Consider the following 27,353-nt stretch of genomic DNA (forward strand, 5'->3'; position numbering starts at 1 on the left):
TTGCGTTTAATCGGTAGCTTCAAACAGTTAATATGTGGCCCTATATAGGCCTAAATATTCTCAAAATATACGTTGTATAATAATGTCGCTTCGGCACCGGTTTTCGAATCAGAAAATGTCATTTAACTCAGAAATAAGTTACCTTTGGGCTATAATTTAACCTAGTGGGCGAAGTTAAATGACACCTGGACGCGATTCTGTAACCTAACTGGACAATAGTTAGCCGAATAAATACGTGTTTCGTGATAATCTCTTATAAAATAAAATAATGAAACAATTGTTCTTCATACGATACTCATTTCCTGTTTTATACGATCCGTAAATAGAGTCGAGTGAGATAATATTACGTTTACCCGAGTGTTATCATAACAATGCACTTCAACAGTGCAGGTAAGTACTCACCGAATTAGTTTTCTGTTGCTGATAATGTCGAATTATCTTTATTTTCCGTGAATAATCTATATAAAATGAATTTATTTCTACAGCAGAACGAATTATCAGTANATTTAAAATTCTATTCACGCATTTATTATACGCTCGATTATAAACAAACATATTAAAACATTTTAAAAGGAAATTACAGTATAAATAAATGTAATGTATGTTGAAATTGTATGCATATTATTATTAAAACAAACTCTACGAATTATTAAACTTTAAAAAAATGTACTGTAAAACAGGTAAAATTATTTATTAAAAGCATATAATAGCAAAACCTAACTTTACGTTTTACTATTTCATATATTTTAAAATTATGTTAAAGTTTGAAACTTTTTAAGCATTCGAAATCATTAATAATCGTATGCAAATTAATTAAATTAATGGGAGATTTTAGTACACTATTTACATATTTTACAAGCTATTTTGTAGCTTGTAAAATAGTACATTGTATTGTATGTATTGTAGTACATTCGAATGTATTGTAGTACATTCTGATAGGCCCGACTAAATTTTAGTCAACTGTTAACAAGAAAAATCTATAAATTTTATATTTTTATGGTTAGAAATTGGCTTTTTATTTTAATTGAGAATTTTCTAAATTTATTCTTCTCGTATATACGTTTTTATCCTTGACGAATTCACAAAATTTTGAATATTTTTTTTAAAATCTCTAATTATAACATAATTAGAAATTTAATAGATTTCATATAACACTCAATTAATTATTTTTACCAAATAATTTATGCAATTAAAATAATTTATTGAAATAACGTTCAATACAGACCCAGACTCGTAGCTACGAGGGCTATGAGATGGCTAAGCCCCCTCGACTTAGTCGGTAGTGCTCGTATGCAGTATATATAATTTATGCTTTCGCTTTCATCACGTAAACTTAGGCAACTGTTATCTATTTTTATATTTAACCTGTACCTAATGAGCCTACTGCTGGCTGAAAAAAAAATCAGCTTGAGTTTTTTTCAGTTTGTCCCTCTAGCCCACAATGATTTATTCCTGGCTACGGAACTGTAAAGACTATAAAATTTGTATTTTATGAACACTTAGAGCATTTTAGAGAATAAATGAAGAAACACCGTATTTCGAATTCAAACTAATCTCATCCTGGCGAAAGTCGCTTGAATTGAACGTTAATTGATTAAATTCAATTTAATTTAAAATTATAATAGAATAAATAAACAGAATTAATGAGTTAAATCATAAAAGAATCATAATCTTTTCTATGGTGGACTAAGTAAATATTATTTTTATCGTTAATACTAACTATTAAATAGGTAGCTTTATGTAAGTTGTATTTTATTTATTTTATTTGTTACAACTGAAAAGAGATATTTATAGCCTAAATGCATTTTGTAACAACAAATGGAATAATAAATATATTTATTGGTAAAACAGTACATCGAGATTTTTAATTTGTCGCTAGAACCACAACTGGATCTATTAGAAAAGGCCGTGGAAAGAGAAACGCTAGCTGATACCTATTTGATACGGAAATATTACGATTAAAAGAATTAATGGGACTTAGAATATAAAATATAATATTTTAAATATAACACAGCACTTACAATTATATTTCATTAATAAATATTAACTATTTTAGATCAAGTTTATTCTGATTATAAAACTTACAAAATGAACTTTTCAATAGTGTCATACGCTTTCTCGTAAGGAATAATAAATTTTATAAGGTATTGAGTTTTGATAACTTCAGGCAATTTCTGCTCCAATAAATTTAGTTTTAGGGGAATATCCCGTATTATAAAATAACTGTTTTATGTTTTTTCTTTCGCAAAATTTCCCTTAATTAAAAGGACATTTCACTCGAAAGGGAAATTTTATATTGTTTCCATTAAAGATTAAAAAGGTCGTGTACTACTACCATTTATAGACGTAAAGATATATTTTCGCTGCATAAAATACTCAAATTATATATTATGTTATATTCAGATAATTGTATTATATATTATACTGTATATTTATTGTTTTATAATTTGAATAGGACAAATTCATAATTAGTAGGCCTATTCCACGAAGATGTGACTAAAACTATTTAAAATTCTATTCACGCATTTATTATACGCTCGATTATAAACAAACATATTAAAACATTTTAAAAGGAAATTACAGTATAAATAAATGTAATGTATGTTGAAATTGTATGCATATTATTATTAAAACAAACTCTACGAATTATTAAACTTTAAAAAAATGTACTGTAAAACAGGTAAAATTATTTATTAAAAGCATATAATAGCAAAACCTAACTTTACGTTTTACTATTTCATATATTTTAAAATTATGTTAAAGTTTGAAACTTTTTAAGCATTCGAAATCATTAATAATCGTATGCAAATTAATTAAATTAATGGGAGATTTTAGTACACTATTTACATATTTTACAAGCTATTTTGTAGCTTGTAAAATAGTACATTGTATTGTATGTATTGTAGTACATTCGAATGTATTGTAGTACATTCTGATAGGCCCGACTAAATTTTAGTCAACTGTTAACAAGAAAAATCTATAAATTTTATATTTTTATGGTTAGAAATTGGCTTTTTATTTTAATTGAGAATTTTCTAAATTTATTCTTCTCGTATATACGTTTTTATCCTTGACGAATTCACAAAATTTTGAATATTTTTTTTAAAATCTCTAATTATAACATAATTAGAAATTTAATAGATTTCATATAACACTCAATTAATTATTTTTACCAAATAATTTATGCAATTAAAATAATTTATTGAAATAACGTTCAATACAGACCCAGACTCGTAGCTACGAGGGCTATGAGATGGCTAAGCCCCCTCGACTTAGTCGGTAGTGCTCGTATGCAGTATATATAATTTATGCTTTCGCTTTCATCACGTAAACTTAGGCAACTCTTATCTATTTTTANTAACTAAGAGATTAGAATATAAAAACCAGCATGGGATAAAAATAAAATATGTCAATCGCGTCTGGAAATGAGAAATAATCACTACATTACTCGAATTTACTGACCGACAAAACTCAAGAATTGCTTTGTTTTCAATAGGAACTCGTTCTAATTTTATTTAAAAATTTTACTAATTTATGACGCAAATTTTTTAAATGCCAAGATATAATAATTTATCAATACATCAGGTTATTTTTTTATTTTTTTTAAATCTCAAATATCTCGTCGTCTGTATTGTTTTCATCCGATAAGCCAGTTCATGCTTGATTACTGGACCGTAAAATTTAGAAGAAAAAATATAGTAATGTTAATATTGTTAAAGATTATTCCAAGATGGAGAAAAGTACATAAATTTTCTTTAAATAGGTCCTATCTAGTTGCGAAAGTTCTTTCGAAACTACAGGTATATAATATATATAAACGAAATAATTATTGGGGGTTCATAGAATGTTAGATATGTATTTATTCACTTATTTATAGAATAGAATGATAAATCAGACATAAAATTTACTTTAAAAATCATTTTTATGTTTAAATTATTCCTACGCTTAAAAAAATTGCATTCGAATTTCCAGAATTAAATGTATAGCTGTTACTAACGATAATTCTTAATATTGCGAAAGTAAACTGGAGCTTATCTTTAAACTTTTATCTACAAGAAGAACTATCAAAATTATCTTGAAAGAAATTTATATTAAACTTTACAGACACTTATGGTATTGCTAAGGAACACAAATTTATTTTAAGATTAAAATCTTATAATAAAGTTAATCTTATAATGTAAATCGGCAATATGGAGATAAATAAGTTCGATTTGAATAAATAAGAATACACGATAATTCGTAAGCGTTTTTATGCTTTGTGACGTTTTGCAGATAAAACATACAGAAATTGGTGATTATACGTGTCACTTATGCCCGAATTTAGTCAGCAACCAACGATATAACACAGTCTAGATTTCTGACATTTTTCAAAACGCCTTTGTATAGGCTTATAAATTTCAAGCATGTTTGAAGTATTTAGGTGAGTTTATTTTTCTACAACAGAAAGATTTTTCGGAACAGTATTTTCTTATATAATTAATAATACGCTGGTATTAAAAATGGCCGACTTTTTAAGTGTCAAAATTTAGAGATTTTTGTCATCCGGACGATAAGTACTCATTAATATACGTGCTGGAATGAAAATAAAACCAATTTTGGCCACAGCAATGTGCTCATTTATATTTATAATAAGAAACCTTCAAAAAACAATGCGCTTGATCGAAATTATACCACAGTCTGTATTTATGTCGGCGTTAAACATCGACTTACGTCATATCTCTCGTTACGTACAGTACGCTACATATTTTAATACATAACTTTAAAATTAAAATATATATGAAGTGAAATTAAAGATTTATAAGAATCATTAATAAATTATTAAAAACGTAAAATAATTTTTAAAAATATAAAATTTTATTTACTTAAATGATGAATGAATATTGTAGGTGGCGGTAGTTGTTGCCATGTTGTTTCTCTAAGTGTAATGACGTCTTAACGCTAACCGACTTCAATGACGAATTTATAGTTTTAAAACGTTTAATATCGAAGATAATCTTGGATTACATCATCGCAGACAATCTATACAACACACAATAAGGCGAACAGGTCAGATTTCTTGATAATATAACGAATTACATACCGTCTGAAAGGATCGAAGGAGCAGACGATAATCTGCTGGATGGTTATTGGCATGTTAGAGGCATCGGTTGTTTTTAAAGGAAGGAACTCACATTTGACATTTGGCCAAGCTTGTAAGTTATCATTAATTATGCAAAATAAGCTGGTTTTAAGAAACTTACAGTAGATTTAAATCTACTGATTGCTATTGTTACATTCTCTTTTACATACGTTAATATTTTATCTACCTGTACTTATTTTTTGATACTATATTCTCATAATGATATCATTTCATCAAGGTTTACTACTGTACTAGAGTTGTCTGTTCATTGTCAAGGTTTCAAAGAAGGAAGTATCCTAATGAAAGTTAGGTCTATTCAGCCTCAACAATTTAAAATAGAATTGATGATAAAATGATGGAAAGAAGTTATAATCTAGCTGTTAAATAATGTAGCCAAACAAAACATATATCTATGTATTAATAATAGTTTAGGAGAAATTGTTTACTTTTATGATTTAATAAATGGCTGCGATACTGGCCGAGTCGTATTGCCTGTATCTTTTCGTGGTGGTAACGATTGACGTTTAGTTTGCTCTCTTGATTATGTGGCTGATATCTTGTTGAAGATTATGTTGAGTGACATTTAATAATTTGGTTTATCTGTTGTTTAATATATAATTCTAAAAATGCAGTGGTCGACGATCGTTTAAGTAAAATGATGCTCCACGAGAATTTATTAGTAATTCAATTTAAAATATTTGTTTTCTGGGAAACTTAATATTTTATTAGTGATTTATGAATAATTTTTGGCTAATCATAATGTTATAATAATCATTTGCATTTGATCTATTTTATTACATAAGTACTTCTAGCAAATTGTGTATTTTGGATGTGATTGATGATTGGTATTTGATTTCTAAAGTGATATGTTTAGGTTTGTTAATTAGTTTAACTTCTAGCAAATTTTAAAAGTTTTATGAAAGTATTTTAATGTTTATTCAAAACCTATTAGATGATATATAATATAAATGATAATATAAATTCTAATATTTATTAGATTGTTTAAATTATAAATATATGTATACTAAAACAGACAACATCTTGTGAACATTTTAGTATGATTTTAGATTCTGATTTCTTTTATACTGACAGTTAAAACATTAAGGGTATGCATTTGAGAAATTTAGGATGTTATAACTATTATAAATATTTACTATACCATATCTCAAATAAGGAATAAAAATCACAAGTTATTTCTATGAATTAAAATCAGAAAGTAGTCAGAGTATAACGTTGAAATTTTACTATAAATGAACATTTTTGTTTGTATATAAAGGGTTTTCGGGTTTAATTTCCACAGATTAGACAAATCAAGCCTCTCAGGTGAATGGCTGACCTATGATGAATAAAATGTATAGAAAAGATTGAGATCTATGGGGTGTTTAAAAGTGGAACAGCAGTTGACTTTGAGGAAACTAATTTGGTCTCTATAGCTTGGAGAGCGCTGTTCGAGATAAATTAATTGTCGGTCCATACCGGGCATATGCAGTTCTCTGCATGTTCTTAAAAACATTCTGCTCATAAAAAATGTTTTAATATTTCTAAATGTTTAATTTAACTTTAATGTTTTAGTCTGTGGAATTAAACTTGAGGATGTCTGTTATATACAGATGAAAATGTTACTTTACAGTAAAATTTCAACATTTTGCTGGATTTTGGTGTTGGTGAGTGTTAATTTTAAATATCTACCAAGTTGTTTGAAGATTGTTCTTAATCAAAGTAGCACTAACATTTATCTTAATATGTTATACATTAACTTCAGTAAATCACACCACCAACATTAATAACCAGAAAGAAAAAAAATCAAAATGTTTTCAGCCTTTATAAAGCCATAATCACTGAAAATTTTTCAAGACACAACTAAGCATACACAATCAACCTATGGGGACAAGTATTCAAATTTCCATTGTTTTATTCTTTTGATATTCTTTTGAAGGTTCAAATTTAAACTTATAAAAACAAATACTTTCAACAGACAATATTAAATAAAAATCAATAAATCCAGTAATAAAATTTCCATTATGTCACTAAGCCAATAAACCAGCAAAAGAACCACTCACTTTGTAAAGCAAATGTTTTCGTCAATTTTTAAAAGGACATCTTCATGCTGGTGTTATAAAATCGAATTGGATGTTTTTTGAACAGTTCTTAATTTCAACATTGCTGTTGCTGATTGGTGGAAAGATTGTATATTCATCTTGCATGGAATGTGATGTTTCTGTTAAATTAATATGTATTTTCCATGGGTTCAGCATTGTGCTATCCTTTATAGTTTATGGCTTTTTTTCTTGCGGCTGCCTTGTATAACTTCATTAACTCCAGATATCTGATGTGTGATCTATCTGCTGTACTTTGTATGATTTTGACCTGATTGAAATGGGACTTTAATGTCTGGGTCCCTGGCATGTTGACAGGATTTTTTGATATGTTGGCTTGGTGTTCATTTAGATGGGTGGTTAATGTGCTGACATGTGGCTCCTATGTATTCTAATTTTTCCCTGTATTTCTGGTTCATAAGTGGGATGGAATATACTCCCAGTGAGTATTGCCAGGTTTGCAGATCTTTGGCATTTCTAATTAGATTAAATATGGATGGGCTTCTTTTGGGAGCCATATTGATGTTGTAGTTGCAGGCAATTTCTCTGTATATAGGAACTAATGTTGTATTATATGTTACCACCTTGTATGTATCCAAAGTGGGTTGGGAGCTAGAAGTGTTATGCTCATGTATAGCGTGATGTTCTATGAAACAATTTTTTAAAAAACTTCTTAAAAAATATTAAAAAATTATCAGAGACAAAAGCTTAGTAGGTTTTGTCTCTGATAATTTGTGGTTATAAATGAAAAAACAATGGTTATCTATATTGTCTTACCTTTTAAAGTTTTAATATTTTTAAGAAGTTTTTTAAAACGAGTAAAAACCACACCATAAATATATATGTTTTACTTATACAAAATGTTCTATGAGCCCTCTCTTGATTTTTAAAAAAATGATGCCAAATTCCTGTTCTCTTTGCTTCTAATCTGATGTGTGTATATGCTCTAGGGCAGTGTTTTTCAATCTGTGGATTGCGACCCCCGGGGGGTCGCAAAGCCTTACACGGGGGGTTGTGGGTAAAAGAAAAAGACAAATGTTTGTAGGTCCTACACTACAATAAAAAAAAACTACAATTTCAGTGAGAAGGCTGTATCTGTTTATTTTACAGTACAATTGGTTTTTTTTATCGATATTCAGGTCTCAACAGAAAGAAAATTAAATACGTAGTTTTTAAAATCACTGATATAATTAAACATGTAATCAACACCTTATCCTTCGCTGAGAGATTATTTTTATTAAAACAAAGTTTTCGATTCATTCATTGGATCATCTTCAGGTTAAATAGAACACTTCATAAATAGAACAACACGTTCAAATATTCAAAAATACAAATAAACCGATAACATAAAAATAAATAATACTTGTAAATAATACAAATATTCAAAATAAATAACATAATACCAATACTAAATATTAATACCGTCTGCCTAACTATATAGAGTTTACTATGTATCATACTAAATTTCATGTGCTTTTTGTNCACTTCATAAATAGAACAACACGTTCAAATATTCAAAAATACAAATAAACCGATAACATAAAAATAAATAATACTTGTAAATAATACAAATATTCAAAATAAATAACATAATACCAATACTAAATATTAATACTGTCTGCCTAACTATATAGAGTTTACTATGTATCATACTAAATTTCATGTGCTTTTTGTAAACTTTTAACCGCAAACTTCCAAGCGAAAGGAAGACCCTCGGCATCCCTTGCATTAATACATTTTTCTTTAAGTTTGCTTCTATAGATTTCTATCTGATCACTGATATAGTTTTAATATGGTCCTGGGGGGTCGCCAGAATTTTTTAACTTGTAAAGGGGTCGCGTATTCAAGAAGGTTGAAAAACACTGCTCTAGGGACTAAGGAGTTAAGTGCAGCCAGCCTAAAAGAATAGGGATCATAAAAGCATGATGGTATGAAAATGGGAAGATATGTGGGTTTCTTGTAAATCCCTGTGATGATGTGTCCATTATTCAACCTTATGTCTATGTTCAGGAAGTGAGATTTCCTTTGATTATCATTCAAGGTTGAGAAATAATCCATATGGGTTATTTTTGAAGTCATCCAGTAATTGTTGTATATCAGGATCATGATGCCATAAAATGAAAATATTATCAATGTATCTAGAGTATATAGTGATGCATAGGGAGGATGGAGGTTTCTAGCTTTTGATTGACTAACTCACATAAGGTGCCCAAAAGGGGGCTTTCCATCAGAACTCTCCTGTTTTGGATGAAAGTATCACCTTCAAAGATGAAAAATGTCTGCCAGTTCTAATATGTTAGAGTGGTAACTGGATGTGTTCTTGATGTTAGACATTAAAAAATCTCTTAAGAAACAAAAGCATTGTTTGATTTTTACTGATGGAAACAATGACTGAAAATCACATACAGTGAACCATTCCTGGCCTCTCAACTGAGCACCTGTAAGTCCTATGATGAGTTGTTGGGCATGTGATTGTATAAGGATATGAAGAAAGGCATTGTGAAATGAAATTATTGATAATTCTCTCTATGTGTATAGTTGGTGTAGATGTCTTATCTATGACATGTCGTAAATGTTTGCTGGATTTGTGAGTTTTTGCAAAGGTGGAAAATGGGGATATATGGGAAAAATGGTGCTGGAATTGTAGCATTACAAATATGAAGGATGTTGGCTAAGGGTGTGTTAGATGTATGTAGTACATTGGATTGTAGTTCAAGTAGAAACCATCTGGAACCATAGAACATTATGTTTGTTGTATGTAATTCCAAATGCCCACTCGGTAGGTGGATCTTTTCATGAGAATGATTTATTTACATTCGTCAGCTCTTACCACCACTACATAATTTGATTTCATCCACACTTTCGAATACTATAGATTTTTCTAAATTTTTGTATCATACTGTGGCCTAGAGTTGCATGTGATAGAGAAGAATGCCTTCCACCTGTATAGATTCTTATGAGGTTCATTTATGCTTTTCAGGAAAGTCCATTTTTAGAATGATGTTTTTAGGCTTAACTGTAGGATGTGGTGCAAATAGTGGGCTGCTCTCAGTTAATCTTCATAATTCTTGTGGAGAGTTAATGTCATCCCAACAAGTAAGGCATTAGTTCAATTGAAAGGAATGTATTTTTTTTTGTGTACATTAATTTTATGATGTTTCTCTGAAGACGGCATGCTAGAGAATTCGCTAATGTTATTACACCGGTATTAAAGGTGTAAAGTAGTTGTTGGTGGGTATCATACAGTTGGTTTTTGCAGTTAATGAGAGATTTAAGAATGGCATATCTCCTTCTAGCAGTACGTATAGCTTTACAAAGAGGATAGCACAATTCTGAACCCATGGAAAATATATATCAATTCAACAGAAACATCACATTCCATGCAACATGATATGCACAACCTTTCCACCAATAACAACAATGATGTAGAGATTAAGATCTGTTTAAAAAATGTGCAAATTTAGAACACCAGACTGAAGATGTCCTTTTAAAAATAAATGACATTTGCTTCCCAAAGTGAGTGGTTTTTTGCTGGGTTGTTGGTTTAGTGACAGAAAATTTTTTTATTAATATAAACCAGTAATTGGGTGTTGTTTTTTATCAATAAATCCAGAGTTCAAATTTAAAATCGGAAAAATAAATAATTTTCAATGGATATTTCCATTCAAATATTTCATTCTTTCTAATTGTATTGAAAGATTTTGACCTTGATGTATTCCATTCAAACGAAAAAAGAACATGTGACCTATGATTCATAACAGGATGAAACACAACATTAAATTAAATACAAAATAAAATAAATATACTAAGTGAATGCAATTATTATTTGAAGAGAATTTTTCCATGTAGTGGAAATGGTTCCATGAGCTTTAAAATTAATGCATCTCTACTTTCTTTCAGAGTAGATTTCCATTTGTTCTAGTGTTCTTAAATTAGTCATCTCTCTGACTGGACATCAGGGCAGTATCCTGAAAAAGAATCTCTATCCCATATATTAAGGAGATTGCAAAAAAGTATATGTATCCAAATTTATTTATCAACAGATTTGCTAACATCTACCCTAGCTATAAGAAAAGCATTCAACAAAAGGAACCAAGAATCACTGCCACATCCTACAACCTGGCTTTCAACTTTCTTTATAAAACAATAGCAATAAGGAAAGAAAAAGATTATGTTATAAACAAAACATGACTGTCTATCAATTAATATGCAATGAGAAGGACCCATAATCTACCTTCAGAATCCCAGGTATATGCAGTCTACTCTTTCTAATCTTGCCCACTTTTGTTTACTCAGACAGTTAGAGGTAGTAGTAGCAACAAATTTTTATTTTGTAGCACATTTTTATTGCAGTAAGTCTCATTAACATATATTGGATATAGTATTAATTTTGAAATCATCATGGATATCACTTTAATTATCATGGATACATTTAGCAGGGATATGACTTTACATAAAGATTTTTTAACTGACCTGATTAAAATCTTCCTCAACTATATAAAACTGATTCTTGACACAGGGTTTGATATAACCAGAAAATATATGTGAGCAACCTCATGCTCTCTCTTGGCAAAGTTATGTAAGTGCAAAGTTAACATACAAAAAAGGTTGAATATGACAGAATATGACAGCTCTGTGTCTGTTTGACACATTCATGTGTCAAACAGACACAGAGATAGAAATTTTCTTTTAGGATCTCCCTGATCTGTCCAGTCAAAAAGAGGAGTGAATTAAGAATACTACAACAGATGTATAAAAATAAAGATTATGTTCACTTTGCCAAAAATATTATTCACTTAAACAATGAGATAACAACTGTCTATCAGTGTTAAATGATTTTTATTACTTATACAGTAGAGCGTCGTATATCTGAAAGAATTCCAGTTGGCAAATTTAAATTTTCACCAGTGCTGTGGCGCTGCAATCTTTGGCTATATCTTGGGCTACTCAAATATTTTACGTTTTTGATACTAAATTAACTTCTGAAGTATAATTTTTTATTGTTTTTATATTTTTCAATATATTTATTTTGTTTGTACAAAATAAAAAAATATAATTTTTAATGATACAATAGTCTTCATTAGGCTTAACATTGATGAAAATTCAACGCGAAGCGACACGCAACAGAGAAAAATTTCAACATGGGATAAATTCATATATTTTTTCGTACATAATCGGTTTTCCGAAATATTGATTTTCCGAACAACCCCAGTCCTCAATTGATTCGGATAATCAATGCTCTACTGTAATATTATCACAAGCATATCAAACATTTCATAAATGTCATCTTCAAATGAGGAAGAGAGTAATATAATTATCTCTTTCTAACCAGTTACCGGTGCGTCTACTAACTCCTACCGATCCAAAAAACAAACCGAAACTTTTGGTTCGTTTTTTGGATTGGTAAGAGTTAGTAGACGCACCGGTAACAGGTTAGAAAGAGATAATTATATTACTATTCTCCGGTGTTGTGGTAAAGATGTGTAGAGGAAGAGAGTGTAATTTTGGAACATTAGAATAAAATTTACATACAAAGGTTACAAATTTTTGAAAATACAAAGTTACATTTATAATGAGCTTAGGCATGAGAATAACAAGTGCATGAAAAGGTACGAAGTCTGTCTGTGAAGTTATGAAAAAATATGCGGACTGTTTGAATTGCGCGGCTCCAGTTGGTTCCAGGAGAATCCGCTTTGTGTCACTAGGTTTGTACAGATCATCTGGTGATAAAGCCATTTCCCAATTACAGATATCTTTATATGTTGATTAGCTATGCGGTTTTTAGTGAAGTGCGATTTTTTCATTTGTCGGATTTCAGAATGAATGACATGATGGAACAACAACTTGCTGTGAAATTTTGTGTTAAACTTGGAAAATCTGCGACTGAAACATTTGCTATGCTCAACACGGCTTACGGTGATGATGCTATGATGCATATACATGTTTCAAGTGGTCCCAAGATCCAAAAAAACTTGCCAAGTTTGATCCAATGTCAAGGTGATGCTGACAGTTTTCTTTGATGCTAAGGGTGTTGTTCACCACGAGTACCTCTTCGAAGGCTCCACAGTGAACCAGATTTACTATGTTGAAGTTCTGAAATGTCTGAGGGACACCATCCGTCGCAAAAGGCCAGAAATGTGGAGGAGTGTGACTGGTTTCTTCATCATGACAATGCTCCAGCCCATTCAGCCTTCAGAACTTGTGAGTTTTTGGCCAAACATTCGATCACTGTTCTTCCCCACCCCCAACTCACTTGACCTTGCTCCTTGTGACTTTTTCTTGTTCCCCAAACTCAAAAGACCCTTGAAAGGAAGATGATTTGAGATGATTCCCGAGATTAAGGCAAATGCGATGAAGATGCTGAAAGACATTACAAAAGAAGCGTACCAGGACTATTTCAACAAGTGGAAACACTGTTGGCATAAATGTGTGCATTGGGAAGGAGAGTACTTTGAAGGGGACCCAGACATGTAACTTCTACATAAAGTACATTTTGTTTTATGACGTCAGTCTATGTATTTTTTTTGAACAGACCTCATATATGGAAAGTAAAACAACTGAATAGTAACAGATATATTGAAGGAGATGGGAATAGACTAGAAGATAAAACCAACAAAAAATGAATATAAACATTTACTTATTGATGTTATAAAAAATAATATATATATGTAAGTAATAAAACTTGTTTAGCACCAATAGACAGTGGTTATCTCGTTCTTTAAGTGGATAGAACAGATGTAGATCTACTTCTATGAAAGAAGGTTGAGTTATATTAATTTTAAAGATTGTGAAACTATTTCCACTGCATGGAAAATCCTCTTTGAATTATAGTTGCATTCATTTAGTATATATATATTATTTAGTCTTGTGTGTCATTTTGTTCTGTATCTTGAGTCAAGTGTTCTTTGTTTCCTTCAATGGAATATGTCAAGATAATTTCAAAGAACAGAGCAAGAAAACACTAAACAAACATTTTCAGTTTGCTTGAGAAGCCTTCTTCAGGTTCATTAAAAACAATTTTAGAGATATTCTGTTTGGAACAAAACATTCATTGATATAGTTGTCTTTTGAAATCACTGTTTCTTTCTTTTGTTTTTTTTTTTTTGAATTTTCAATAATATACAAGATTACAGAAAACACAAAATTATATAAAATTGATAACAAAATAAAAATGAACTTTATGATCACATATGTTATGGCTTTTATGGTATGTCCCATTGTTTTTACTCTGGGGCTATCAAATAAAGACTGCCACACAATTAGTATATATAGGGTGTATCAGTACAGTGGTTACAAACTTTCAGGAGAGATAAAATACTCCTAGACGATGGGAAATCACATAGCAATGCATGGTTGGAAACGCTTTCCTGGTGCGGTAGTGACGACACAAAACACAAGAAAAGAAGGACACAAACAGGGTGAGAAAACATGTTTATTATTTTTAGTACAGCAAAAATCAAAGGTGTTTGAAATTATGACCCTGGGCCATGATACAGACCTCACATCTCCAGCCAAAGACATCCCAGCATTTTTGCTGTACTAAGAATAATAAACATGTTTTCTTGATGTAAGTTTTTGTCTATTGTGCAACCTGTCTGTTTTGTGTGATAGTACCATGGTGAGTGTCTATGTTTAAGACATATAGAGGCATCATGTTCTTTTAATCTTTTACCTAGGGTTCTGCCTGTCTCTCCTAAGTAATAATAATGGGTTTGCATGTGTATAGTAAACTATAAATGATACTTGCATAATCTGTTTTTTTCTTTTTTGGCTACTACTTATAAAATACTGCCAGAAACTCATAATTTACATGTTAATTTTATTGTATTAGTTCATACTTATATTTAGTAGTATTTCTGAGTTTATTTTTATTTTATTCTTTGTTTTTATTATATATATTTTTTATACATTACTAGTATATTATCTTTTTAATCCATTGTCAGTTTTTTTTTTTTTTTTGAAATTTGAATATTTGTATTTGATCTTGTGGAACGAAATCTTCCAATAGTCCGTTTTCAACCTGACAATGGCCTATGGAATAGGTTGAAAACGTTTGTTTTAATTAAACTTTCTTGGCAACAATAAAGGTGTTTGATTATTAATTATTAGTCATTAAGAACAAAACATTTGAAAGAATATTAAACATGATAAGTCCAATATTTGTCAAGTTGACAAATTTAAGAAGTACGACAATTGAATAAAAAGACAAGAAGCTCTGAACACATTTTTATATTATTCCTTGAAGAATATAAAATAGAAATGTAATAAAACAGAAATATAAAATAAAGGCATTTTATAAAACTATATTTGATATTTTATATTTTAGTTATGGTCTGTGATGCATACAAATATAACATTCTACTTTATACAGGCTTATATATAATGCTGTGTTTAGAAAGTATAATCTTCCAACTCAAAGTTCTCTGACACTTCAGTTGGAAAATGCATTCATCCAGAAACTGAGGTAGATTTCATTAGTAAATCAACCTTGCATACTTCCTGCTTTGAAATAGCACTCAAGATTGCCTCATTGTCATTAAAAATTATCTGATTAACAAATTTTTTAAAACACTATCTAGGAGATTTATTTGTTTGGAGTTGTCATTTTAATAAAACAATTAGTTTTTGAAATCTAAAATTTTTTAAATGTTAATTTTTAGATTTTTAGTTCATTAGAAAATTAATTTTTAAATATTAAATTTAATATATTAAATNAAATTAATTCTTTAAAAATATATTTAGATATTAAAATGTTTTGAATTGATTCTATATTTTAATTTTATGGAAATAAAAATTGTATCTATAATTTTTTTTAATGTGTGAAAGTAGTTTATTATTTAGTTATGTGATCACTTAATTTTATTTTATTTTATCAACATCAAATAGTTTATAAAACTTTGCTAATGAGAGAGAAAATTTTATTTGTTGTTAGTCTAAAAATTTTATTGCTTTGCTCATAAGCTTAATTTATGTGCTTGGAAAAAGCAATTAAAATTGATCTGTGGATATCAGCAATTACTCACCTTGTTTCCTGTATTTTGATGAATCATCAAAACTATTATTTGTTTGGTGAATATAAATACTAGATATCAGCTATTTTTTAAGCTGTAAGAAATCTTTTCATTCTTGTATATATATATTTAATCACAGCTTATTGTTTAATTGGCAACTTTCTGCTCTTGATTTTGATGCAGTATAATTTAGATATATAAATCTAAATTTTTTATTAAAGTTAATTTTAGTTTTCTAATTTTCATTGTTTTAACATTAGTAAATAATCAAGAACTAAACACCAGTGTGTTTTTTTTTTCATTGATAATTTTTCATTTATAATTTAATTTAATTTAGAATATAAATTGGTCCAGAGTATAGTTATCATTTTCTACATACAGTAGAATCCTGATTATCTCAGGTAACGTATGCTGATGCTACTTCAGATAACTAAAAGCTTTGATAAAATGACTGAACATGGCTATTTTGGATAAAAATTATAAATATAAAATATTTATATAGTATATTACTTTTAAGCCTTTTTTATACTTTAGGGGGCTGTCCATAAACGACATCCACACTGAAATGGGTGGCAGGGTTAAGACAAGTTGGACAAAGTCAGACAAGGGAAAGGTTGAACTTCAATCGACATCCATTTATTTATTAAATTTTACAGTTTATGCATTTTACAGTCAAACTTTCATATTATGAACTTCTATGTAGCAAATTTCTCTGTATAATGAATTTTTGGTCTGTATGGATACACTACTCTTTCAATCAAAAATATATGCAAAATTGCTTCTAAATAATGAAGTTAAATTTCTATATAATAAATGCTTTTTTACTTTTATAGCACCCATTGGCAATGTGCCAATTCAGGCTGACAGGGTGCAAGCAAAACAGAGCCAAAAGTAAACTCTGAACTACTCACTCTCTCTTTGATCAGTGACTACAGAGGACAGACTTACCAATGTGAACGTAAACAGACTTTTGACTATACGTTCTGATATCGAAGTGTAACAAACAATGTACATATATTGTAAATAGAAAATATTTTTAAAAACCGACGCTGACATTCTTCTTTGTCATCGAATCAAGTGGTGTGACATTATTGATTGGTGACCGAACACCAAACTTTGTAAGGACTATTGATCATTAAAAGTCTATTACTCCATCAGGTTTTAGTTCAAATTTAGATTCAATTTTGGGTATCTGTCTATAAATGCTTTGTGAAACTGCAGCCCTGGTTTGAGAAGTACTAGTTGTTAGCTTTTACAACCATCACGTAATCTTCTCCCATGTGGCTATTGGTTGTGAAGAACGGGGAGAGAGAGATTATCTGACAAGAACATTTGGACCTAAACGATTTACAATTAATGAATTATAGTATTTATGTATTAAAATAAATAAATTTAATATTGCATTATAAGTATTTCTTGTTAACCATAAGTTATAGTGTTACTATGTTTTTATTGAAAAAAATTACTGTACTGTGTAAATTTTTGGACAACCTGGAATGCATTTCTATTCACTTCATAATAAAGTAGTGTACTGTATATTATAATGAATTAATTTTGTGCTGATTTCATTTATGACACTTTCTCTGGGAACACATCTTCATCATAAAATCAGGCAGCCTGTACAATGAATATTGATATTAGTGACTTTTTTATTGTTACAGTACAGTATTTAACTGAGAAAGTAGTCTTACTTGTGCAAGTGACTGAAATGAGTCATACCAAAATCATTTTACAGCAATGGTATTCAAACATTTTAACAGTGCGACACCAAGGTAATTTTCTGTGACCCCAAATGGGGTTGCGACCCATAGATTGAATACCACTGTTTTACAGTATTGAATACTATGTTAAGTTCAAAAGACCTTTCCTAAATTTGTTCTCAGAAACATTAGAAACTGAAATGCAACTTTTCAATTTTATTTTAACTTCAGGTTTGAGAGTGGATGGTTCTATACTGTAATACAAAAAAATATCAAAGTGAAAGTGTTTAAGCATTACTAAAAAAAATTAATATATTGTAAGAAGTTGATAAACATAACCATTAGAACAAGTATGTTCTAATGGTTATGTTCCTACAAGTTAAAAATATTTAAATTCAAATGTTTAGCATTCAAATTATAATGATCTGATGCAGATCCTAAAGGGATCGAAAAAGTTTTCAATGTATTCAAATTAAATTATTTTTGCTGGTATGGTTTAAATGTTTTAGTGGAGTTATTTAGAAGTTATGTACTTTTTCACACTTTTTAGATATAACGTATGTGTAAAGATGCACTTTGTACTATGATTATTTCATTAATAGTAATGCCTTGCTTTTGTTTGCTTTCAGTAATACTACATTGTTGTGATGAAGCCATTCTTTGCTAACTCTGGTATTCCTCCATACAGTTCTATCTGGTAGATCTTAAGTCTTAGTTTAGGTAGTATAAATTCACATACTTTTGGTAATTGTATCTTATAAATGGACATGGGGAACACTTTGTTGAGTCTTCATTCCAGTAGAAAGTCTATCTTGTTCTTGTTAAGGCTAGCAGCATTCTTTTTGTATAACTTGGTCAGGATTGCCTTATATCAATTTAAAGGTAGCACAGCTGGAACCAAGTTCAAACATAAAATAATTATATCTTTTAGTACTTTCTAGCAGAAATATTCTTGTTGACAAATGTTTTTGACTTTCTTTATAAGCCTTCCTCAGGTCTGTCAGTAATTCTCCAGTAGAATGTTCTAAAATGGAATGCTGGGCAGTACCAAATATTTAAAATTTAAAAGATGGAATAATCAGGCTATATGGGACTGTGTATTTTACATAAAGCCTTCATTTTTATCATAACCCATAAATAGGCATGGAAGATATTTTAATTAAACATGTTCAGAGCATTTTCTTAAATCCCTAGTGGTTTTGAAGTGTTTTAAAATTGAAATTGTAACTTCTGGTTTAAAAGTAATAATGTAATTATAGTGATAGTGATAAGCTTTTTATTTTTCAGAGGCAGTATGTCAAGAGAAAATACAGGAATGCGTGTTCGTACATTACCTGTCAGTGTACCTGACAGGGTAGCGCAGATATATTATCGTCATGGTGTGTTTTGTGCTAGTCATCCTTATGCAATTATGCTTTTAACTATTTTAATTTTGGCTGTATGCTGGTAAGAAAATTACTATTCACTTAGGAAACATATAAATATATCAATAAAACATTTATCTAATGTTTTGTTTTTCTTATTTTATCATAAAGTTATCCTGTTATTTATCTTCCTCTTTTGGGAAGTTCATCTCAAGAATACTCTACTCCTGTACAGAATTTTGCATCAATGAATATCAATGGTGGGGATAATTTTCCAGATCAAGGACCACGGTGGGTGAGTGGACAATCTACACATAGTAATTATATGTAAATTATACTAATTACATATGCATTGTCAACTGTTTGTTAATAGCAGTTTTTATATTTTTATTTGAACATATTTCCTGTTACATAAATAAGAAAACCAGAATTATAGCAGTTGTTTATTATTATTATAGTTATCAAACAGTTTATTTAATCAGAAACATTTTCAACCATGTCTTTGGTCATCTTCAGCTTACTGAATAAAAAGAATAAAATTGTTTTAAATGATACTCTTGTGAGCTTGCGGATTTTTACGGGCATTTTAAAATTAAAATTTTCTGTTAATTGTCTTTGGAGAAAACCCAAAGAATTTGAACTAGATCGGATTTCACTGATTGTATAACAGCTAGCTGGGAAAATTTACAGTTAGGTGTGAAGAATGCACCGTCATCGTCAACAAAAGTCAATCACGTGACAGTTTTCCCACACTAATGATATAAAAGCACGAATCTCCGGAAGCTCAGGGCAATTCATCATAGGAAGTTATACTTTGTGATAGTGCCCACCTCGACTCCCGAATTTCCATACAGCGGACTTGATCCAGCTACAGAGAGAGGACATTGGCAAGAAGACACCGAGGACTCCTACCTCTTCCATATAGACGATTGCGCCAACTCTCCCTGAGAGGTATTTAGGGGTTAGAATTTGTAAAAGTGCTCTCTCTCGAACTAGAAATTAGGTCAGCGACATAGCTACGAAATTCGTCGCCAATTTCTGTAAATATTTTAATATAACTGCATTTAACCTTATTAGTAAGTTTGCCTCTTGTAGTTTAGATTTGTTGATTCAATAAATGCTTTGTTATTTTGTTAACCTGTCTCCTGTCAATTGAGGACGCCTGCCGACTTACTGACACACTCTCCACTCAATTTGCCCTCCTAGCCATCCAGCGACCCCAAGATCGGGTTTTACCAGCCTGTGCAGAGTAAGTGGTCAGTTGGGAATTTACCCGTGGCCCACTGCTTATCTCACACTCTTTTGTCATTATAATTATTTTAATATTAAAAAATAGTTAATGCAACATTGAAAGTACACAGTTAGTGTCTTTTCATGCTAAATAAAACATATTAAGAATATAGTTATGAATGTTAGCATAATTTAAAATATAACATATATTTAAAATTATTAGTTTTAAAAACAAACATAAATAAAAAAGAGTACAGTCAACCCCCCTTAAATACATGAGCCAATCGCAGCCCGGCATGTATGCAGTTACGGACTATGGCTGTTTGAAAAGTTTTCTTCCATAAAATTAATCGATTCTAGACTAATTTGACTCAACATTTCCAAAATACTTATAATTTTTTGGGAATAATCTATATAAACTATGCTATAAACAAAAATTGTAGGATTACTTACCAAGTGTGCATCATTTGACGATGCCATTGCTTAAGCTTGTTTTCATCATGGAGCGGGCATCGAACAGCAAGTGCATGTTTCCTGATAAATTATTTTTCTGCGAAAAATTTGCTGAACTTTGGAGACATCATTAATATAAATATAATTTTTATGGATGTTAAATAATAAATGGTTTTTAGTAGGTCCGCTGCGCGTTTAAACTCAATGGTTTGTGCAATATCTGCTATTGGTCTAGATTCCATCAATCCTGTCATGACACAAGTTGGCGATGATGTTTTACCGCATTTTACGAGTTTCTTTTAGTGTCTTTATACGAATACGGTTGCAATTTTTTTGCCGCGATATACGAATCTGCATTATATGAACCCATTTTATAGGGGGGTCTACTGTATAATGATGTAGTTAAATCCTATATGATGTAATAATAAGATATGAGCAGGTTGTTAATTTAAAAGAAAGTTTATCTATGTCATTATACCTTTTTTGATTTATGTTTGTTTTTTATGACTTAAAATTTTAAATGTGTGTTCTATTTTAGATTATGCTAACATTTCATTTAAATTGTAACTGTATTCTTAATATGTTCTATATAGCTTGAGGAAGACATTAAAGCAACATTGAAAGTACTGACTTAACTATTTTTTAATATTAAAATAATTGTAATGCCAAAAGACAGTAACCCTAATAATTAAATAATTTTTGGCATGGAATGTATATATTTTTTATAAAACTGTTTTAAACTTCAAATACACAAATTTAAATTAGGAAAAATAAAATAAAAATAAACAAATAAAATCAAATAAAAGCTGAATATGACTAATGACATGGCTGAAAATATTTCTGATTAAATAAGCTGTTTGCTAACCCAAATAACAATAAACTGCTAAAAGCAGTTTATTGTTATTGTTTTAATGGTTGATTCATGTTAACTATAAATTTTCTTAATAATTATTCATTATTGTATACATACCACTCAGAATATTTTCATATTACATTATGTTACATCATGTTACATCAAGAGAAATACAAATGCTATCAACAAATACTTAATAAACTGTTGGTGAGTATCATGACACTTTCCTAGGGACATTCCATATGATGTCTAGAATTTTGTTTATATAACTACATTCTTGTAATTCATATCTCATCCCCCGTCGTTTTTGGTATGTGTAATATATACAGCTTAGATTAAACTCTGTGTTCAAACCAAGCAGTTGTTTTTTTCACTTTACTCTACTGTCACACCCTTCTTTTATCACAACATAAACTTACATCAAAAAGGTTTTTTTTTCATTAAAATTTGTTGCTTAAGATTTTTATATCTGGCATTCCCTCCAGTTTCTAAAATAGTTTCATTGCAATGCTGTCAATATAAAGATAAGCATCAAAGCTTCTTTATTGAATAAAATGTTTTTCGGACTTCTTCATTTTATCAGATCAAAAACTGTGATGAAATCTGATAATGGGACAGAGAAGTCCCTAAAAACATTATCAAATAAAGAAGCTTTGATGCTTATCTTTAATTAAACAGCATTGCAATGAAACTATTGAACTACTTCTCTCTGTCTTCTACTATCTCTTCCTCTTAAGTATGTGAGGTGCCAATGTCCTCTTCTTGCTTCTGGACATGCATCAGGTATGGAGGTTCAAGCACTGGATGTTCATGTTCTGCAATCCTTCTGGCTGGTGCAGTATGCCAGGTGGGTCTCCTTGACTGCTGCAACCAACTTTTTTTTTTTTTTGTTGAGTAGTGGCTATGTACTGTACCTCATTATTAGGCTAGGTTTCCTGGGATGATTGGCAACAACAGTTCAGCTATTGGGTTGCTGTCTGCAGTTGGCACTGGGTGTTTTCATCTTACTTTCCATGGCCTTAAACCACCTGTGGGCACCTGAGAGGATATGGCGTTAGGGGCTGCTGCACCTAACCTTGCAATTTTTCTATGTTCTTCTGCATATTATCCTACCATTCTTTCTTCTTAAGCTGGTATTGCCAAGGTTCTCTTTGTTCTCACTAGCCTTTGGCCAGCACCTCAGTAGGAAACATGTAGCTTGTACAAAATAGGATAAATAGGTTAATCCTGGCACCTATTTTATAATTCAGATTTTAAATTTTAAAGTATAAATTGTCTTAGCTTTAAATATTAGCTATAAGTTTACTTTATGTATCTGGTGGCTGGCTCCAGTGTTTACCCCATAGCTATTGCTTTAACACTTGACCCCTTTTACTTAATTGCTCCTCTTTTTCTCACTTACCAGTGTAGATAGTGGAGTACCTTACTGTACTAGTAGTTGGCATTTCTGGCCTGGCCAATGGTCTGGCTATGTGGTGTTTTTTGGGTTTCTTCCATATGTTATTACCTGAATAGGGGCCAGCTTTCCTAAAAAGACCTCCCCAAAGGCAAAAATCTAGCCATAAACTATAAAATTGTAGCCAGCTACTCTCTTTCAAAATTCTATTATTCCAATTTGCTGGAGTTGGTTGTCAGTGGTTTCTCCACTGTTGCAGTAATTTTACTGTGACTCTGAACTAACCAAAAGAATTTCATCATGGTTTTTGTTAGAATAGGTCCTAACACTTGCCATTCACTTCATTTTATTTAGCTGAACTTTAAAAATAATTTTTGCTATATAACACTTTATGTGCACAGCACACAAATTAACTACACACAGTTGACACAAAATACTAAGCAATTACAACATGCAACTACAATTTCCACATTGCTGACCAGAGATAACAGCAAAGATAATGTGTGTTTATTAAAGGCCACTAATTTTGAACCTCAGATAGAAAAATGATCATCAGCTAAACAACAGAATATTTTTCATTAAACGGAATAAGCTACTTGTTTCTGTTATAATGAATTATTATTATTTTTTCACTTATATGAATTATTGCTATTTTTCTGATTCTGTTGCAGTTTGAAAAATAAAATCCATCTAATAAACAAAGAGTTAATTATAAATCCACAGCACTAATTTTAATTCTTTGCAGTTATTTTGGAATGTAACACAAACGTTTTTGTTCACCTTAGGATTGCCCTTTTCTAGTGTGATTAGTGTTCCATTCAGTTTCTGATGTGTTCTAATTTTGAATACTTCTATTTACAAATTTCCTTTTTAAAATTTTAAATTCCTAACAATGTGCTCCTGCATTGGCTGTTATAATTGCCAGGTCATACATAGTCTGTCATGCCCTCAAAAGTTGCTTTTCATCCTTCAAATTGACTGAAAGGCCCTGGCATTCCACTTTAAAAACTCTAATGTCTCTAAAAATGCTGCAAAGCATTATAAGGTTAGTGCAGTGTATTTACAATTTGAAAAAATTGTAGACCTATAAATTTCCACTGTTGTTTGTCTGTCCTTCCTTAATCACAAAAATGGAGTTAGATAGATGAAAGATGAGACCAGATATGGAAGCCTATATATGAACTTTCAATGCAAATCAAAAGTCATGTTATTTCAATTCAAAAATTTTCTTCTGAAAAGTTTTAGATAGATGACTGGCATGACTCTATTGTTAAAGGAAAAGTATGATGTACCAGGGTAAGTCACTACTTATTTAGGTGGAGAGCATATATTTTAAATGAAATAAATGAAAAATATGATTAAAAATTGCAGCTTGACATTGACATTGTGATAATGTCACAATAAATAATTGCTTGTTTTAGATTAAAATGTTAAATGAAATAAAATTTGTAAGCATTTTTTGTTATTTTTATTTTTTTTTAATTATTCAAATTAAGTATTTGACTCATTTTCACTTTAAGTGGGACCCAGACATGTAACTTCTACATAAAGTACATTTTGTTTTATGACGTCAGTCTATGTATTTTTTTTGAACAGACCTCGTATATGGAAAGTAAAACAACTGAATAGTAACAGATATATTGAAGGAGATGGGAATAGACTAGAAGATAAAACCAACAAAAAATGAATATAAACATTTACTTATTGATGTTATAAAAAATAATATATATATGTAAGTAATAAAACTTGTTTAGCACCAATAGACAGTGGTTATCTCGTTCTTTAAGTGGATAGAACAGATGTAGATCTACTTCTATGAAAGAAGGTTGAGTTATATTAATTTTAAAGATTGTGAAACTATTTCCACTGCATGGAAAATCCTCTTTGAATTATAGTTGCATTCATTTAGTATATATATATTATTTAGTCTTGTGTGTCATTTTGTTCTGTATCTTGAGTCAAGTGTTCTTTGTTTCCTTCAATGGAATATGTCAAGATAATTTCAAAGAACAGAGCAAGAAAACACTAAACAAACATTTTCAGTTTGCTTGAGAAGCCTTCTTCAGGTTCATTAAAAACAATTTTAGAGATATTCTGTTTGGAACAAAACATTCATTGATATAGTTGTCTTTTGAAATCACTGTTTCTTTCTTTTGTTTTTTTTTTTTTGAATTTTCAATAATATACAAGATTACAGAAAACACAAAATTATATAAAATTGATAACAAAATAAAAATGAACTTTATGATCACATATGTTATGGCTTTTATGGTATGTCCCATTGTTTTTACTCTGGGGCTATCAAATAAAGACTGCCACACAATTAGTATATATAGGGTGTATCAGTACAGTGGTTACAAACTTTCAGGAGAGATAAAATACTCCTAGACGATGGGAAATCACATAGCAATGCATGGTTGGAAACGCTTTCCTGGTGCGGTAGTGACGACACAAAACACAAGAAAAGAAGGACACAAACAGGGTGAGAAAACATGTTTATTATTTTTAGTACAGCAAAAATCAAAGGTGTTTGAAATTATGACCCTGGGCCATGATACAGACCTCACATCTCCAGCCAAAGACATCCCAGCATTTTTGCTGTACTAAGAATAATAAACATGTTTTCTTGATGTAAGTTTTTGTCTATTGTGCAACCTGTCTGTTTTGTGTGATAGTACCATGGTGAGTGTCTATGTTTAAGACATATAGAGGCATCATGTTCTTTTAATCTTTTACCTAGGGTTCTGCCTGTCTCTCCTAAGTAATAATAATGGGTTTGCATGTGTATAGTAAACTATAAATGATACTTGCATAATCTGTTTTTTTCTTTTTTGGCTACTACTTATAAAATACTGCCAGAAACTCATAATTTACATGTTAATTTTATTGTATTAGTTCATACTTATATTTAGTAGTATTTCTGAGTTTATTTTTATTTTATTCTTTGTTTTTATTATATATATTTTTTATACATTACTAGTATATTATCTTTTTAATCCATTGTCAGTTTTTTTTTTTTTTTTGAAATTTGAATATTTGTATTTGATCTTGTGGAACGAAATCTTCCAATNATAAACATTGTCACATGATAGTGAAGGGAGGTGTTGGATTCCAGACAGTGTGCATTCAAACATCATTCAACTATCATAAATGTCATTCAAATGTGCTTTTTTGTAATCTTTATGGCAGAAAAATTTTTTAAATTTTTTTGCCATAAAGGTTTTAAAAAATACAACAATTGTAAACAGTGGTATGATTATGATAAAAAATAAAAAAATTAAGTGTATGGGCAAAATATTACAATTTTTAAAAATCCTTTAGGTGTAAATTGATGAATCATTCAGGATAGCATTTCTCAGTAGCTTATTTAACCATTCAGTTAAGTTATTAAAACACTAAAAGGGATAATAAGCTTAAACTTAAAATATTTTTTTAAAAAGACCTTGCGTCTGCTTAATTATGTTCCACATTTCAGTAGGGATTTTTCCGAGCTCACCACAGAACTTAAGTTCACTCTTTGCTCACAATCAGCATCCATTGTGTCACTCTAACTATTGCTGTAACGATGTGAACAGTGTGTTGTTAAAAGCACAGCCCTGCCATCTACTGAATTTGTGCAAAAACATTTCCAAAAACACATTGAGTAAGAACACATACCAGGTGACATTAAAACAATAATTTACTATTTTTTTTTTATTGCATATACAGAAATAAAAAAATTGTCCTGGAACTTTACTGACAAAGAGTGTATAATAGACATCTCTGTTCCAAACATTCATAACATAAAAAGAAATGCTCACACTGAAAAAACAAGTCCATTTCACTTGCTCAAGAAATAAGACAGATATGGAGGATGGATAAGGTATTTATGGTACTTGTTGTCCTCTCTGCTACTGGTGTTAACCATATACACTACACAAAGTCTAGAAACATTAAACCTTAATAAAAACATACACAGCACTACAGAAAGCCACAATATTGAACACATTTCATATTGTTGAGAAGTTTCTAGATGTTGACACACATACCAATAACACAACTTAATGTTACACTTGTTTGGGTAGCTATGCTTTGACTTTAGTCTGACATAACACTTGGCACCAGTATCAGCTGAGCATGACAATACAGTAA

General features: G+C 30.1%; 1 protein-coding gene across 2 annotated transcripts in view; it reads left to right on the top strand.

Annotated features, from left to right (window-relative positions):
* Window positions 1–297: 297 nt before the first annotated feature.
* Window positions 298–27,353, top strand: part of LOC111629272 (sterol regulatory element-binding protein cleavage-activating protein-like) — a 74,029-nt gene continuing 46,973 nt past the window's right edge. Inside the window, exons 1-3 of one of the 2 annotated variants that reach the window (XM_023373153.1) lie at window positions 298–390; window positions 19,214–19,372; window positions 19,462–19,585. In XM_023373153.1, the coding sequence (XP_023228921.1) occupies window positions 19,221–19,372; window positions 19,462–19,585 (276 nt within the window). In that variant the 5' untranslated portion in view covers window positions 298–390; window positions 19,214–19,220. Of the gene's footprint in view, window positions 391–4,828; window positions 5,193–19,213; window positions 19,373–19,461; window positions 19,586–27,353 lie in introns of those variants that run through there. The other variant, XM_023373152.1, reaches the window with a different exon arrangement.

Source organism: Centruroides sculpturatus, unplaced genomic scaffold (assembly GCF_000671375.1).
Source record: "Centruroides sculpturatus isolate CEXI.00-Female unplaced genomic scaffold, Cexi_2.0 scaffold514, whole genome shotgun sequence".
Classification (NCBI taxonomy): Eukaryota; Metazoa; Arthropoda; class Arachnida; order Scorpiones; family Buthidae; genus Centruroides; species Centruroides sculpturatus.